The 18333-nt window shown below is 39.7% G+C and overlaps 1 protein-coding gene across 1 annotated transcript in view; it reads right to left on the reverse strand.

Moving 5' to 3' along the window:
- arhgap17a (Rho GTPase activating protein 17a) overlaps positions 1–18333 on the reverse strand; it is a 37950-nt gene that overhangs the window by 11397 nt on the left and 8220 nt on the right. The window contains exons 2-11 of the mRNA XM_083903786.1: positions 17190–17229; positions 8270–8374; positions 8092–8124; positions 7584–7660; positions 6024–6135; positions 5216–5292; positions 4984–5101; positions 2403–2471; positions 2161–2242; positions 602–729 (exon numbers count right to left, since the gene is read on the reverse strand). Coding sequence (XP_083759912.1) covers positions 602–729; positions 2161–2242; positions 2403–2471; positions 4984–5101; positions 5216–5292; positions 6024–6135; positions 7584–7660; positions 8092–8124; positions 8270–8374; positions 17190–17229 — 841 coding nt within the window. The remainder of the gene's footprint in view (positions 1–601; positions 730–2160; positions 2243–2402; positions 2472–4983; positions 5102–5215; positions 5293–6023; positions 6136–7583; positions 7661–8091; positions 8125–8269; positions 8375–17189; positions 17230–18333) is intronic.

The following is an 18333-nucleotide window of genomic DNA, read 5'->3' on the forward strand; positions in this document are numbered from 1 at the left end:
TAGCTAATGATTTTTGATTAGTAAGTTAAATTTTCATTTAGTTGGGAATGCCAAGTCAGCCTTTTTTATTTAGTTGGGAAGGAATGCCTTTACAGAATTATGATTTAGTTGGGAATGTTGAGTTATATTTGGACTAAGTTGGGAATGCTGAGTTACATTTCGCCTTTGTTCGGAAGGTTGACTTAGTTGGGAATGTTGAGTTATATTTGGCCTTAGTTGGGAATGTTGAGTTATATTTGGCCTTAGTTGGGAATGTTGAGTTATATTTGGACTTAGTAAGGAATGTTGACTTAGTTGGGAACGTTGGGGTATATTTGGCCTTAGTTGGGAATGATGAGGTATATTTGGACTTAAATGCCTAATCAGCAGAATTTCTTTTATTTGGGAATATTGAGTCAATATTTCCAAACGCCAATTTCTACTTTTTTTTTTGTGCTAATTTCAACATTTCTTACTTCATTAAATGGGAATGTCCGAGTTAATGAGTGACTTCTGAGGCGAACAGTTGCTCCTGACGTCTCACTTCACAAACATTTAACTCTTTTACAGGCGGATCAAGTTAACTGATGGAGTAACGAGGTCATGTTTTCGTTTCTCTCACCTCTTCCTTCATACCAGTCTCCAGCAGCATCATCACACAGGCTTCTAAAGGCAGAGCCACCTCTCGTCCACTCCGCTTCAGGTGTTCGTCCAGACCAGTGCCAAACGCAGGCTTCTCGGTCCACGAGTCTGATCGAGGATTTCAAAATAAAAAGAGGTAAGTGTAACTTCATGTCTGCTCTGCTGCGATGTAATGGTGATAACCAGCCTGGTGCTGCTCTGGACGGCAGATTTCTGGGTCAACAAAGTCTCCCCTCAGGCTCTTTCTCACCCTTTCACCCTCCTCTCCCACCACACACATCATAAATAAATAATAACAACCACATGCTCTCAGGCAGCAGCAGCAGCCGTTTGGTCTTATTTCTGAACTCAGCGAGTGAGTCATCACCACCTGCTGTGAGAGCAGACTCGTCTGGTTTACATACATGTGTTTGGTGCAGAAATAAGACACGGCTGAAGCTGCGAGCCTCGCTCACGAGACTTTACGAGGTCAAATCGGAAAGAAAACCACATTGTTTTTGTCAACAGAGTGAAAACAAAAGACTATTCTTTCATATTTAGGTCTTAGTTGAGGCCTTTAATGAATACAATGGAGTTTGGGGGGTAAGAGTGATGTCACTGAAGCTACAGTGATCCGTGTCTGTTCTAGCCTTGTTTGACATCAAATTCAAGGACTTTTCAAGGACCAATTCCCTCAAATTCAAGGGCCAGAATGTGCCGACAGCTTAAGATGTGGAGGTCAACTCGTAAGAGCGTCTTCGTCCATGATGGTGTCTGATTTGCACGCTCTGCATCTGGACAAGTGATGTGAAGTGATGGTCCTTTTTTTTGGGATCTTTTGTCATTTTGTCTTTGGTGGGACAAACCCTAACCCAAACGAACGAGAAATGTATCTAAATAAGTTCAAGCACTTTCAATGACCCGTGTCTATTTAGGATGGTTTTTTCACAAGGATTTCAAGGATTTCAAGGACGCGTGTGAACCTTGCATGAAGTCATTTTAACCCTGAAGCCTCGTCTGAAGCCTTTTTAGAGAAATAATTAGTCTTCTTTGGAGGTAAATCTGGGCTCATCACCTTCACATTGATGTTTTGAACGAGCATAAGTGTAAAAAAAGAAAAAATATCGCAATTATACATCAGCCATTGGCCACTCTGATTACTAAATATCACCACTGCCAAGGAAAAACAGTATCAGATGACCTCTAATACTGACCACGTCTGGCATTTCCTGTTCAGTTCAGAGCTTTATTTTGGTAATAAAATGATTAAAAAACTGCTGCTGAAACAGAGGCTCAGCAACACACAGTGAAGGAGTGTGACGTCACTCTCTGTAATTGTTGTTTCCTGACAGTTTATGAGGCAGAATGTTGCGTATTGCACCTTTAATCCAAACGGGAAAAACAAACACACTCCGCCCTCTTTAGGAAACGGTGTCACTGGCGTGTAAATGGTGTCGGAAACACGTAAACAAGGAGGTTTTTATGACGCGTTGCGCTGAGCTGGTATGTTTTTTAACACAGCTGCACTGTTGTGTGTTAAATGTGTGTGTGTTTGTGTACCTTGCTGAGCTTGGATGGTTGGCAGGACGCTCTCCAAGAGACTGAGAGATTTTCTGTGGTAATCAGCTTGAGCTTCTAAGAGCTACAGGAAAAACAACAACAACAAAAAAACACACACAGTGTGTGAGCAGCAGGCAGACGGTGAGTGTACGTGACAGCAGAGTAAATAAAAGCACTGGCCAACTTTCTGCCGTCGCTGCAGCTGCAAACGTTCCCACGCAAACGCGATCGGCTGAGCTCACCGTCACAAAGTAGCAGGCGTAGTCGCCTTCCTTTGAGGAGAAACTGTACATGTCTGCGGCGAGTTGATCCTGAAAGAGAAGAGATGAACATGGAGATGAAAACCTAGATTTCATCAAGAAATGGCTCTTTTTTTTTTTTTACTATTTCACATAAAACAACAATAAAACAAGAGAAATCGAACAGAATTTAACTGGAAATCAGAAATCAATAATATCTGATGGAATGAATGGTTTATTTACAGAGAGCATCTGTGAATCAACATTATAATGCCTACATTAGCTACACCCCCTTTTTGCACCCATGTCTTTTCGTTAAGTATATTAAGTATATTTTTTAACTAGTTTTGGTAACATTTACGCCGTATACACACAGAAACACAACTTTCCCTGTATAAAAAATTAACTTTGTCCATGTTAAAAACAGTGTTGTGTCAATATGGCATCCTTTCAAAAATGTCTTCTTATACATGAAAGGCTGTAGTACATATGCCAGGCCTGTAAGTGGCGCTGCAACTTTACCATTACCATTTACTGCACTTCTTAAAATAAACTTTTATTCAAATTATATAAATGATATATAATTATAATTTATAATTATAAATTATATATAACGTAATAAAAGGAAGCCAGGGCGACGAAGGAAAGGAAATCAAAGTTAACAAATAAATCCAAAGAACACAAGAATAATACGACGACAAACGTAGTGAGGTGAGATTATGACATCAGCATAATCTCCATAATCCCAAAGTAGCGTTTTGATCGTCTATTTAAAAACGAAAGATTGGCGTTTTGAGATTTTCAAGACTTATTTCCCAAAAATAGCATTTCAGTGCTTCATAAACTGTGTCAATCAAAAGCCAAAAGATAAAAATAACTTAAGCAGATTCACAAGAACTTTTATTTGGTGTATTATTATTACTATTATTATATGTATTTAAATATATCGGAGAATAGGATACTGTAAATTCTAAAATTCTTACAATAAAATATTATAAACCAAGAGAAGTTGGGAGGACGAGTGTTGCGGCGTGAACGTTTATAAATGTATCTCCACTTCACAGAGTCCATCCATTACAGTAATGGATGATTCAGGTGACACACGGATGGGTGTTCGTGGTCAACAAAGAACCACGAGAGTCATAAATCCTCGTTGAGCTCAGAGAGTCCGACACAGACTGAGAAGAGGAAACACAAGGTTGTGCACTTCCTGTACGGAAAAACACCCAACAACAACAACTACACACTGAAAACCGACTCAACTCAGCAGATGTGCAGACACACACACAGACACACAGACAGACACACAGACAGACACACACAGACACACACAGACACACACACACACACACACAGAGCGCTGACGAGGCGTTTTCAGTTATTTGTGTGCGTCAGTGAAAAAGTGGGTCAAAGGGCCTGAGGGTCTTGGACGGTCCAGCTACAGCAGACGATGGCTGTTCTGCTCAGAACAACTGGATTCTAATCAAAGCACAAATCACCTCTTTTCCGTAAAGGTGCAAGTTTGGGGCCAAAGTTTCAAAGAAACTAAAATAAACAAGATTTTAATCTGAAGTGGATCTTCTTCAGGTCACATGGACTCCATTGTGTTGGGAAAGTCCCTCAAGGACATTACAATAGACACAACTTTGACCAGTTTTCTTCAAGAGAAACCAACGTGACAGACGCCCTTTCATCAATTTAAATTTACAAATTTGTGGAAAAGCTGAAAGCTGCCAAATTGGACATTTTTGGTCGCAACAAAAGCACAAAAACAGCAGAATCCTACAAGGACTAACTGACTGGTAAAGTAAGACGACTACAAACACGTTGGAGAAGAAGAATCGAATCGGGAGGAAGTAGATGAAGAAGAATCAAGATGTAGATCAAGAAGAATCAAGAAGATGTAGATCAAGAAGAAGCATCAAGAAGAACATTCAAGAAGAAATAGATCAAGAAGAAGAATCAAGAAGAAGAATCAAGAAAAGTAGATCAAGAAGAAGAATCAAGATGTAGATCAAGAAGATGTAGATCAAGAAGAAGCATCAAGAAGAAGAATCAAGATGTAGATCAAGAAAAAGTAGATCAAGAAGAAGAATCAAGAAGATGTAGATCAAGAAAAAGTAGATCAAGAAGAAGAATCAAGATGTAGATCAAGAAAAGGAATCAAGAAGATGTAGATCAAGACGAAGAATCAAGAAGAATCAAGAACCAGTAGATCAAGAATCAAGAAGAACACTGAAAGGTTCAGAAGTGAATTCTTCTAGCTCGTTCTTCAGTTTCATCGATAAATCCTGCCTGTCCCTGCTCTTGCTCTGCAGCTGTATACACACAAATGCTCCCTCTGTCAGGACTGAGAGTATTGTTTGATGTTTCTCTTCAGAAAAAAACAGAAGAAGACCAACAAAAAAAAACTAAAATGACCAAAAACTTGCTTTAATAGCATGGTCCAGCTCCATCATACCTCCTTAAACACAGTTTATATGGACTGAAGTGTGAGGCTTTATCTCAGACTCAGTATCACAGACAGAGCTGTTAAAGGTGATCAAGGACAGTAAACAGAAGCAGCAGGTGTCTTCACTGTTACCTTGCACAGCTCCACTTTGTTCATGGCCTCATCCACCTCCTCCTTGAGCAGGTCAGCCTTGGCCGTCAGTGCTTGTGTGTTTGTTCCTGAGATTATCGACTTGGTTGCCTGCAACCATCTTTGTTTGGTCCAGAGACAAAAATACAAACAACAACAACAAAACAATGAAATTCAAAAGGTGCAGAAAAAGAAGAAGCTGGAATCGACACAGAGAATAAGTGAGTAGACAGACCTAGCTCTGGCAGAATCGTAGTCCAGCACTAACTTGGCGAGCTGCTTCCTCTGCTTCAGGATGTTGGGGATGTCCACCTAGAAAAATAGAACACAACAAGTTGATTTCACAGACTCGTGTTGACTGAACAGAGGAGGACAAGATGGAGGCAGATGATCTGATGTGGTGACCTCTGAATGGAGAAGCAAGAAGAAGAGGAAGTGGAAACGAGAAGAAAACAAATCAATAAGTAGAAGTAGTAGCAAGAACGAGAATGTAGTAGAAGCATCAAGATGAAGAATCAAGATGTAGAAGCAAGAAGAGTCAAGAAGAAATGGAAGCAAGAAGAAGAAGAATCAAGAGGAGTCAAGAAGTAGACGTAAGGGCAATAAGAATCAAGATGAAAAATCTAGAAGCAAGAAGATTCCAGAAGAAATGGAAGCAAGAAGAGTTAGAATCAAGAAGTAGAAGCAAGAAGAAGAAGAATCAAGAAAAAGAATCAAGAAGTAGAAGCAAGAAGAAATAGAAGCCATTAGAAATAACAATAAGAATCAAGAGGAATGAAGAACAAGTATAAGTAGGTGGCGACAAAAACATGAAGTGATCTGAGAGGAACAGTGAGCAGTTAGTCATGATGTGAAGGAAGAGTCTGTGTAAACATGGACAAACTTCCTTCTTCACAGGAACATGTGACGTAAACCAGTGTTTCCCAAACTTTCAATACGAGGGACCAATGCATTTAATGTGTATTCAGACATAGACAAACAAATCTGAACTAAAATGTTCTTCAAATATGTTCTGTTGTGTTTTCTGTTCACAGGACACTGACCTCTGCGAGCTGACTCAGAGGATCCAGAACGTCCTTCTCGATCTGCAGCTCATGTTGCATCAGCTCTGACGACAGACGATTCTCTGCCTCGCCGCACACTTCCATCATCTTCCTGTTAACAAACACACAGAGAGAGAGAGAGGTATTAAAACCATACTCATATTAATGCATACATCATCTTCTCTTCTGATAACAGTCGTCCTCGTAAACCATCGTCCAGTTTCCGTTTCCAGTCGATAAGTGAAAGTAAAACCACGTTAATGTAGTTTGGATAAATGCAGCTGCAGACTGAAGCTTTCAGCAGCTTCACTGTGATGATGACCAGGCTTTTAAAATAATAATAATTAAAGTGCTTGAAATGAAAGTAAAGCTGTAGGATAAGAGTCCAGAAAACATTACACTGCAATTATCTTTAAAATGTTTTTACATTTAACAAATAGAAGGCGAATGAGGGGTTTATTACAGAATTAATCACAGATGAAATATAAATGGGAGAAGGACGGTGTTCTGTGTCTGTAAACATGTCTATAACAAGGACCTTAACGTACATACACCTGCTTTGTTTTCTTTATTTGGTATTTATCTATTTATTTTATATACTTCTAGTTTCTTTTCCCTCGTCTGTCTGTTATTCTTTTACCTTATTGTTACACCTACAGCAACATACTTACGTACAAAGTAAGATTTAGATTCATTTTATGTAACAAATTGAGTTATTATGATTATGTTTACATTTTCACATAATACAAATAAGATATTTTCTCCTGAAATTGGCTCTAAAATGTATTATTATATATCGGCAAAACAAGCCACGATCCCCTGATATGACTATTGACTATGACATTAGGCTAAATCTATGCTAGCGCCCTCTACAGCTAGCATTTTTGAAATATTTATTTATTTTGTATAATGAAAAAAATATAAATCTACATCTTCTGCGATGTGAGTAAGAAAAATATGAAGATAATTTCACTAAAACTGGGCTAAAAACTAAATTATGGAACGATTTACCCATTTAAATCAAATTTACCTCAATTATTGAACATATTTAATCACTTTATTATTATTATTCTTTCATGTTTTGTCTGGACGCTGGTTGTTTTTATCTGTATCATATCGGTGTCTTTATCAGTTATCGGCCCTAACACTACCGATATAGGTCCGATATCATGCATCTTTAATGTATTTTACATCTGAAGAATAAGGTTTAAGGCCAGATTAGACAAGATTTAGATTCTTTTACCTAAATAAATCCTCAGGACAGTTCTGACTGCACCATTTTCTCTTCCTCCTTTCATCCAGACATAGATTCACTTTCTAGATCCTCAACTACAAAAACCGTCTGGTGTCGTTTTGAGTCGTTTTCTCTCTGAATGAACCTGAAAGTCGCGTCGTCGACGCAGAACAACAGAACGCTCCTCAGGCCTCGTGTTTCACTTCAGGCTCTCCGGGGAGCATCTGCACATCCACGTAGCAACGGTTGCCGTGTGACGAGGGGGGAACTGGATACTGTATGAACAGTGTGTGTGTGTCACTCAAATCACTGACAGTTTTACTCACCCGACCAACGAGTCTTCTCCCAGTTGGTTTCCACCTTCCACCATAGCCTGGGACAGTGCAGTGAGGGGGAGCTTTTTCTGCAGCAGACAGAGACACAAACTAAGAGACTTTGTCCACGCAGCAGCTTTAGTGTTGAGATGTTTTCAACAAAGAAAAATCAATGGAAAACCCATCAAGGGCTTTCCATCGAGTCAGGAGGAAGAGGAGGAGGAGGAGGAGGAGGAGGAGGAGGAGGAGGAGGAGGAGGAGGAGGAGGAAACCACAGATGAAGAGATACAAACTAGGGAAGTGAGACGTCTATGAAATGACAAACGCTCCAGCTTCACTTTCTGTTTTATGCAAAGAAACATTCATGAATCTCAAGTTTAATTGAATTTTTCTAACCCACAGAATCTCAGAGACAGGAGCGTCATGCACTGTGAATAAAGATGACAGTGAGTGAGTGAGTGGTGCTGAGAGGACCAGAGAGTGAAGGAGGTAAATCTGTGATGTTTCTTTGTTTGTTTACCTGACCGTTCCCGGTATAGAGGCGTGGTACGGACTGTAGTGCATGTTTTAGGTCGTGTGGGGGTAGAAAACACAAAAAAAGTCAAAATCATGGACCAGAGTCCTCTTTTGAATCATTTGTATAAATAAAAAAAACAATATTTTACACCAAAAAAATGCAGAGAATTACAAAGTCTTACATGTCTTTTCTCTGCGTCTGCACCGATGTGTCCCTGCAGACACGACACCATCCTCTTGTGTGTGTTGTGGGACACGACGCGCACAAGGTCCATCCGCCGCTCGATCTGTGTGTGGAAAACACAAGACGGTTCATAAAATAACCTCTTATATATAAATATATACACGCTGTTCCTCCAAAAGACAAAAAAAGATCCAGGAATGTGCATAATAATACAAAACTCAGAAGAGAATAAGACGAGCCTAGACACCTTGATATGATATTATCACATTATTACGGCTGTGGTTTTAGAGTTTTCTGATTTTCCAACTTCTTAAATGTGAATATTTTCTGGTTTCTTTGCTCTCGAGAACAAACAGAAATCACTGAAACTGTATTTTTTTTTTTAGCTTTGAACGAGAAAATCACAATTTCCAGGTTTAGGAAACAATGATCAACATTTTAAACAGTTGCAGCCCTAAACACGATATTGTAAAATACATATATGTGAACTTGAATGGCGTTTCAAAATAGCAAAAATCACAAAATATGTCTACTCTGCACTGTGGTGTAATTACCTAAATATAAAATACACAAATAGATATAGGTTTCGATAAGCTTTTAGGGTAAAAGTAACAGTTTTAGCGACATTTAGCTTCTGAGAAGAAAAAATGTGTAATTTATTATAATTGGTTGATTCAGAAATGGCAAATATTGAGTGTACCTGTAAACCAAAGTACCTAAAGTGAAAATAAATCCTGTAATCATTTAAAGACGGCGAAAGGAAACGAATGGATCTCTTCGTACGCTGATGATAGTCACGTTTTTGGCCAACAAGAACCAATTTAAAATAAAACCTCAGGGTCGTGTGGACAGCGGGCGTATCTGACGCACGATTTACGAGTTTAAATGAAAATGAAGTCATGTGGACAAAGCATTAAAAGGAGAAAAAACAAGCACACAACATCATGCCTTCACTAACTCTCCACAGAGTTCACACCCAAACAACAAGCAACAGAATTTAAGGGAGAATATGCAACTGATTTAGTCACTGTAATAAAAACATTTTGTCCTTAGTTCTAAGCAAATAAAAACACTTTCATGTGAAAATGCTGTAATCAACGTTTGGGGGCGACAAGAGGTCAGCATCAGTGCTTCACTGCGAGAAGGTTCTGGGTCCAAATCCTAAGATTAAATGGGTCAGTGTCAGCTGGGACTGAGTCCAGCTCAGATAACGGACAACTGTCACTTTAAATCTCTTACAACCCCTTTAACTTATCTCCATCTCTTAGTCTAGTCCAGTTACCGTCTCACACTGGATTTGCAGACGTCTCCAGGGACAAATCAGAGGTCAAAGTGTAAACGTGATTGATTAGACGTGTCCCCGCACAACAATGCTGCCCCGGAATGTCATCTTTGAAATAGATGACTCATCGGAAATGGGTCTCCATGGCAACGGTCACTGGGCTGTGACCGTCCTTTTTTTAAGGGAGGACGAGGACCAGGAGGACGAGGAGGACGACTGCACAGGCGTTCTCCTGTCCACTCTCCTGACTCTGACTCTGACGACCACACAGATCCACTCTGTGCTTTTAACGGTGACGACGTATAATACCGTCTTTGACAGGGAGACGCAGAGACAAGAGGACGACTGAAGCTGTGCAGGACATGCCAGGTGTCTGTCAGCGTCCACATGACATCATGGAGTCTTTTAAAACACATTTAATTCATTAAAATGTATCTATAGAGGTCTTCATATTGACAGTTTTTATTATTTTACACTCGTAAACCTTTGTTTGATCCTTTATATTAACATTATTATTATAAACTTTTACAAATATGTTTCATTGTTGTTGATTTTTTAATGTTGTTAAATTATTATTCTGCCATGAACAGAAACCATGTGTCCTTCACCTGAAAACAAGCTCTGTGAAGCAAAACTCTCCGACCTGACCGAGGGAGCATGTGTGAGTATACAGTATTTAAGTCACAATACGATATTATCACGATATTTAAGTCACAATATGATTTATCACGATATTTAAGTAACAATATGCTTTATCACGATATTTAGGTCACAATATGATATTATCACGATATTTAAGTCACAATATTATTTATCACAATATTTAAGTCACAACATGTTTTATCATGATATTTAAGTGACAATATGATTTATCACGATATTCAGGTCACAATATGATACTCACAATACGATATTTAATGTGACATCAAAATGTGATATATCACGATATTTAAGTCATAATACAATATTTTAGTTACAATGTGATATCACAATATTTTAAGTCACAATATGATATTATCATATTTAAGTCACAATATTTAAGTCAATACAATATTATAACGATATTTAAGTTACAATACGATATTCTCACGATATTTAAGCCACAATATGATTTATAACGATATTTAGGTCACAATACGATATTTCAGACACAATAAGATATTGTCACGATATTCTATGTATTATATCGTGTATAATTGCGATATAGTCACGCAACAGCTCTCGTGCAAACTCATGCCATCTAGTGGACTGAAATGTGATTTTTTTTAATGCCACAACAGCTTTAATGTTTATTTGTTAACATCAGTTAAAAAAAAGTATATTCTAAAAGAAATCAATATTTGGTGACTGAAAACCGATATATCAGAAGGCAAAATATCACGATATTTGACTTTATCACCTCTCCACGACCCCTCATAAATAAAGTCATGCTAACAAACATTAAAAAGTCATGGATTAATTGAACAATACTCATAATCTGCGTCTGTAGTGTAGTGCACTTGTTTTTTTAAATAGAAATCAGACTTATCAGTCGACCTTAATCTGACTGTCACTAACAAATGAAAGGAAGTGATGATTGACAGTTCTTGTCGACTTAAGAGTGCAGTCCGATGATGTAAAGAACTGGTTTTTATTCCAACAACACGATGTGGGAACGCCACAAAGTAAAGGTGTGTCTTTTGTTTTTGTTCAAAAAAACCAAACATCTGAACTGACGAGCTGAGACGCCGGCAGCAGAAGTGACTAAACGGACAAACATGTCACACGTGATGTGTGAAGCGTGGCAAAAAATAAACCCGAGGTTCTCGGAGAGAGGGCAACGTGAGACGAAAACAACCAGAGGGAGGATCCACCAAAAATACCAGACTGCGATTGTGTTCCAAAAACGGACGGAACGGAGTCGGAACGCGAGGAATTCCACAGCAGATATCAGCCTCGCCTTTTCCCTCCTCTTACGTCATTCCTGACCCCGTGCTGCTGCCCCGGCATTCCCAAACCAGCTGGATCAAACACAAACCAACTAAACACACATATATACATATATATACACATGTGTGCATATATATGTATATGTGTGTTTATATATGTGTATACACACATACATATATACTGAATATACACACATATATACACACACACGTATTTAAAAATATACGTGTATATATATTCCCACATATGTATATAAACACGCGTATATATACATATATATATATGTATATATACACATATGTATATATATACACACATACATATACATACACATACATATATACCCATATACTTATATATACACACACACACAGAGGTGGTGAACTCTGCTCAGACTCATACTCAGACTCAGTACCAGGCACAGAGACAGCAGACAGGGATTCCCCCTCTGAAGTTCCTGTGTGGGTGTAGTGGAAGTGTTTTTTGGTTGCATGGCACCAGAGGAACAGCGAGGCCTCTTCCTCTCATTGTGACAAGAAAAACACGCATAACAACGTCTTGCACACACAAAAAAGTAAAAAAAAACTAAAGAATGCAGAGGGAGTGGAGAACCTGAGGAGAACCTGAGGAGAACCTGAGGAGAACCAAAACCCCCTCCTTCCTCTCTGTGATGAGGTCGACAGCTGGACCGTCCTGTGACACAGCGTCACAGAGACAGGGAATCCCTGCGCTAAGTAGAGGACGGAGAGAAGGTGTGTGTGTGTGTGTGTGTGTGTGTGTGTGTGTGTGTGTGGTTGTCCCAGACACTGTGTTTGTGTGTTTGTTTACGTCTCTGTTCCTAAGAGAAAGAGGATTGTGGACAACATGTCAGGACAAGTCCACAGCATGACGTGGTGGAAGTTTAATTTTAGTGATCCCGGGCCGACCAACAAAATATTCTTTGTTTCCCTTTAAAGATGTGAGACCTGTGGTATTTGAACTGCCCTCAACTATGACACGGGAGTATTTCTGTGGACGAGCGTCAGAGGAAGTTAACAGCTGCTAGAAGAAGAAGAAGAAGAAGAATGTCCGTGTGGATCAACAACGCCCTGCACCAGACAAGTGTTCACATTTAAGACTTTAATGAAGAACTAGGGCTTTGTGAGGCTCTAGGTTGAAGCCGTGAACACATTTGCGCCATTTTTAAGCTGCTTTAAAGACATAATTCTGCAACTTCCTAAACAAATATCCTTGTCCCATGAAGAAGAAATAAAACAGCCCATAACATGACTCAGCTAAAACATCCCTAGCAGAGCTGACGACTAAATGAACCTGCAACTGTTTTGATAAAAGATAAATCGGTTTCAGGGTTATTTTAATAGTTAAAACAAGTTTTTCCTGATTTTTCAGCTTCTTAAATGTGAATATTTTCTGGTTTATTTGCTCCATAAAACAAAGAAATCACTAACTCTGATTCATTTTGGTTTGTGAACAAGTTGAGACGTTTAGTAAGACGTAAGATCTGCATTTTCTGATATTTTTGTGGACCAAACAAGTCATTCATTGATAAAATAATCAACAGATTTATGTTTTTTATTAGTTAATCATCATTTTGAGGTTTGGGAAACAGAGAAAACAATTGACATTTTTGTTTCAGCCCTAATTCTTTGTCGTTAAATCGATGATTAATCAATGACTAAATGAATCAACAACTATTTTGCATTTGAAACAAGCTCTCTCTCATTTTACACCTTAAATGTGAATATTTTCTACCTTCTTTGCTCCAATTTTTGCACTAATCTGCTTTTTCTGACATGTTTTGGTCAAAACAAGTTCTCGAGAATCAACAGATTACTTGATTATGGAATTAATCGTTAATTGCCGCCCTAATAAGAAACTTTACTATACAAATCCAATATTAGTAAAAAAGTTCCCTGTATACGATGATGACGTGACTATTTGCAAGAGAAAGGGCAAGATGACAAAGTAGTTTCAAAGCGTCAAAGTTGAAGGAGATTCTGCTGATTTCCTTCGTAAGAAAAGCTCATTGTTTGACTTAAAAGTCTTCGGAGATAAGATCGAGGTTAATGTCCGTCTGGAATTTCCGTGGTGGTGAGTTCTACGGGTCAAGAAAGGTCTCAACGTGACACGAAGAGCTAACGCTTGTCCTCTGTCACTTTGAATTGAGTTAGCGGTTCAACACGCGGCGACCTGAGTTCAACTCAAAAGCCCCAAAAATATATTTTCTAGACAGACACGATAGCCAAGTAGCATTAGCTGTTATGCTAACATATACGATCAACTGTGACTTTTTGTGCTCTCGTAGCTAAAGGAATAAAATGAGAGTTTCTTTTTCATCACAGGAACGAGGAGGTCAAAGTGATTTCCGTGTCCCTCTGTCTCTCTGTTGTCTTTATCGGACAGACATCAGTGTCTGTGTGAAGGGGACAGGGGCCCCCGAGGGGGGGGGGGGACCGCGAGGACAGACAGCAGCAGAACAATCACGTCTTTGAGTCGCGGTGAAAGTCAAACTGTCCTCAGACCCTCAGAGGTGAGTCACCACTGTCTGCTTGTCCACTTCTATTAAACTGACTCACACTGGCTCTGTCATGTTGTCCCAGCTGTGAGGACGAGACATTCATTATTTATTTATTCTTTACCAGAGGCAACTGCACCATGACGACTATAACGAAGGATACAATGGAGGAGAATGTGTCCCACACTGTGAGTAGATCTTTCCCGTCGTTTTTTTGGTTCCAAGCGAGCTCAGTCGATGCTAAAATGTGACGTCAACAACAGACTGCCGGCCACCGATTGGTCAGAGAGCGTTGAGTCGCGAGTGTGAAGCAAGAATCAAAGCAAATAATGGCGACCTGTAGTCTTTAAAAAGACTGAAAACATGCATTAATTTACCAACATTTAGCTAACCCTAGCTTTAGCTCACCCTAACGCCAAGGGTTCACAGGATAAAAGGGACGCGCATAACAATTTTATAGGTGACATTAAAAATCCCTGAAAACCTGCGTTAATCTACCAACATTTAGCTAACCCTAGCTTTAGCTAACCCTAACACCAAGGGTTCACATAGGATAAAAGGGACAAGAGTAACGATTTTATAGGTGTCATTAAAGATCTATGAAAACGTGTGTTAATTTACCAACATTTAGTTTACCCTAAATTTAGCTAACGCACTTTGACGACACACTCGCAACACATTTTGCGTCACCGTAATTACGCAACGGTTTGTGCTATCGGGAAAACCCCAAGTGTTTCTGAAAGCTGAGAAGTTACACGTCAAAGCCAACGTGTGGTTATTACGGTAATTTAACTCGCGTTGTTGCGGGAAGCCGGCAACTTTGGCAACTTTGTCACCAGAGAGGAGGGAGTTGGGAAAAACACCTGTAGACCACACAAGTTTCTCTTTTTTGGCCTGTTTTTGGACATTGAGACAAAAACTCAAACAAATGTTATTTGAAAGTTATTCTAGGAAAATGGTCAAAAGCTCTTACTCAAAGGACATTTTCTGACCCTAAAATAATCAAAAAAAAAGTCCATATGGACATTTTGATGATATACAAGTCAGCCCTTTAACACTTAAAGCTTTAAAAGAGCAATTTTAAGACATTTTAGTCATTTTGAGTCACTGCTCATTTCTGACCCCGTTTGGCTGTCAATGAAATGCATGTTTGACTCCTGTTGACCTAATTCCATTTCAACACCACCTGAGATAGGAATTAAAGATCTGTCAGTGCTGTTGCTTTATGCAGCACCGGCTAGAAAAGAAGAGGAAAGAATGGACGGCGGGCGTCAGGCATTGTGTCTGTCCTCCGGGCAAAACACACATATACACACATACACACACACACACACACACACACACAAAGCCAGCTGATGCTGTTTGAACATTCTATAATTCCTTTCATGCGCACACACACACACACACACACACACACACACACACACACACACACACACACACACACACACACACACACACACACACACACACACACACACACACACACACACACACACACACTTCAGCGGAATGTCTTGGCCTCGCAGTCCAATAGTTGTTGGACGGCCAGGTTGGCTGGAGTTTTACCTGCTGCAGCAGCAGCTTTCACACACTCACACAGACACACACACAGACACACACACAGACACACACACACAGACTGCCGCTCAGCTGTGTGTCATGAGTTCACAGGTCCTCCATTTGCAGCTGATTTCCCTCCTCGTCAGCAGTTTTTCGAGCAGCGAGGATGAACGACTGCCAGCTGCTGCTTGATTAGCACGAACGCTTTAGTGTCAGCACATGGTTCAGCTCCTCTTCAGGCTCCAGCGATTTTAAAAACTAAAGCTGGATCCACCACCATCACACAGGAACAATCTAGCTAAAACTAAAAAAAAAAAACTGAACGTCTGAATCACTGCTCTATGATTCACTCATCAAAAAGTCGATAAGTGTAATTATACACGACAGGACTGTGGATTATCATTAAAATGCAAATCACATGTAATGGAGAGTGACATTTTAAAAGCCCTTTTTGTTTGGACAGTGTGATTATAACACCTGTGAGGGAGGAACTGATGAAGCTATTGAGCTTTACAGAGATAATGAGTGTGTTCACGGCAGGAGAAATGAAAATATGACCTTCTTTCTTTGATTAAAAGTCCACTGTGTCTCTTTTTAGGAGCGAATATAGTGGTTTGTTTGGTTTTTTCAATCCTTAGAGTCTTTTGTATATGTGTAGTAAAAAAGGCAAGAGCAAACCTTGTACCACCGTGTTTCTACAGCGCGAGTTTTAAAGTCGACGCTTAAAAAACGTAAACGAAGAAGAATGACGTCTTTCATTTAGGGTTTTTGTGCCCGAAATGTTGACGAAATTGACTGAAATTAGAGCTCAGACTGCTATCAAAGGATGTACCGGAGTAATAGTTGTATCCACATAGCTCACAAAGATGTGATTTTTACATTTATTGACATTTTCCATCCAGTCACTGCCTCGATAGATGATTTATACTTAAATTAGCATTTTTTCTTCTCTGTTTTTATTGTCTGGAGGTTGTTTTTTGTTATTTAAATACGTGATTTGTACAAAGTGATAAAACTTCCATTCATGCCATCAGTTTCTTTTTTCAAAAGAAAACAGATTTTAGTCCCCTTAACAAGTCAAATCTACGCTTATTTAAGTGTATTTAAGATTATTTTCACATCTGCGTAACATTTCCATCTGGAAAAGTAGATTTTATAAACCGCCATCTTCCTCCCACCAAACCCCATTGAGAAAATCAGCGATTTTACATCACAGCAGACTGCAGTTGTCGATCCACCGCCGCCTCTATAAGTGAGTTAAAATGTGTTGTTTTGTGACTTCTGTGTTTGTAATGCGTTGTTCGGGTTAACCCAAGTGGTGCAAACGTACCAAAAGACGCAGCAGTAGACGAGCAGCTACCTGTGTAACTGCACGCTAAAAATTACCGTTTTCTCAATGGACTTTGGTGCAAGGAGAGCGAGTGGATTATAAAACGTTAAGTTTCCAGCCACAAATGGCCGTCAAACGAGGAGCAAATGTGTTATTGAACTTATGAAAGGCTCTCCACAGTCTCCACTATGCAAAGTCAGTGATGCGGTGATACGAGCACACACTCTGGAATAAGCCTGAACTGTCCCTTTAACAGAGCACAGATAAGAGCTGCGCTGGTGGTCAGATTAATGATTTACCTGCAGGAGGTCATCGCTGAGGACTTCTGTCTTCTCTGCCCTGTGGGTGAGAGAAAGACAACACAAGAGATTAAGCGCAGACACACACTGAAATACCAGATAAGCAGCAGCAGCTGCAGACGACGACATGACTACATGACGTGATACACAGTGAACAGTCACCGTGAAAATATCTGCCAGACGAGTGACACAGGACTGGTTTCAGCACCAAAACAGCATCAGACATCGACTGTGGCATCCGTGGGAAAAAGCTACTAGAGGACAGGGTGGGTTTATTTGGTTTGTTGCTATGTCTCGACAACCAGCGCCGGTAACCAGGCTGGAGGCTGTGGTGGCCAAACCCCGACTCCCCTCTCTTCTTCTGACACTACAGCTGCAGCTGCGTGAAAGCAAAATAGACTCCATTATAAACTGTTTATGTTCAAACTCAATGAGACGGAATCACACGTGTGTGTGTTGTTGTCAGACGCGGGGGATCAGCGTGTGTCGCGCACAGAGCGTTCAGAGCTGGCTCTCGATGCTCCGCCTGAGCCTATTAATAGTGAACTAATAGTTGGGATTTGGAGAGAGAGTCAGACAGATTATGTTCACTTAAAGGGAGAAGGCTGGGAAATGTGCACACGATACTATTTAGTTGGGTAATCTGAATATTTTTTGGGTTGTAGACAAAATAACAAATCACTTATGCATATTTTAGCCTCAATTATTATTTTTTGATTACTGAAGTGCTTCATGAAATGTCAGAAAATGTGTCTTGAAATCATGTTCAAGTGGACACTAAATTTAGGATTACAATAGGCTACAAGCTCAAATGAGCTGTTTTTGGCCACCAAAGTTCAAAATGGCTGACTTCCTGTTGATTTAAGGCCATGGTTACGGTCGACTTTTTTGTTTATCTTGGTCTGTAGCATCTTCCTGAGTTCCACCAAATTTTGGGAAATTTGGTGGAACTCAATTTTGCCTCTGTTTTCACCTTGGGGAGGCGGAGCTACAGAGCCTTTGAGCAAATGCAACTGTGCCAATATCGCATTTTTGCCAAGACCTAACCTTTAAGCCAAGTTTCAAGAGTTTTTATGCACGTGAACCCTCTCAAAAATTACGGCAAAGCGACGGATATAATAATAATCTGAAGGATTAACAATAG

This window comes from Microchirus variegatus (assembly GCF_963457635.1).
Source record: "Microchirus variegatus genome assembly, chromosome: 17".
In the NCBI taxonomy this organism is placed as follows: domain Eukaryota; kingdom Metazoa; phylum Chordata; class Actinopteri; order Pleuronectiformes; family Soleidae; genus Microchirus; species Microchirus variegatus.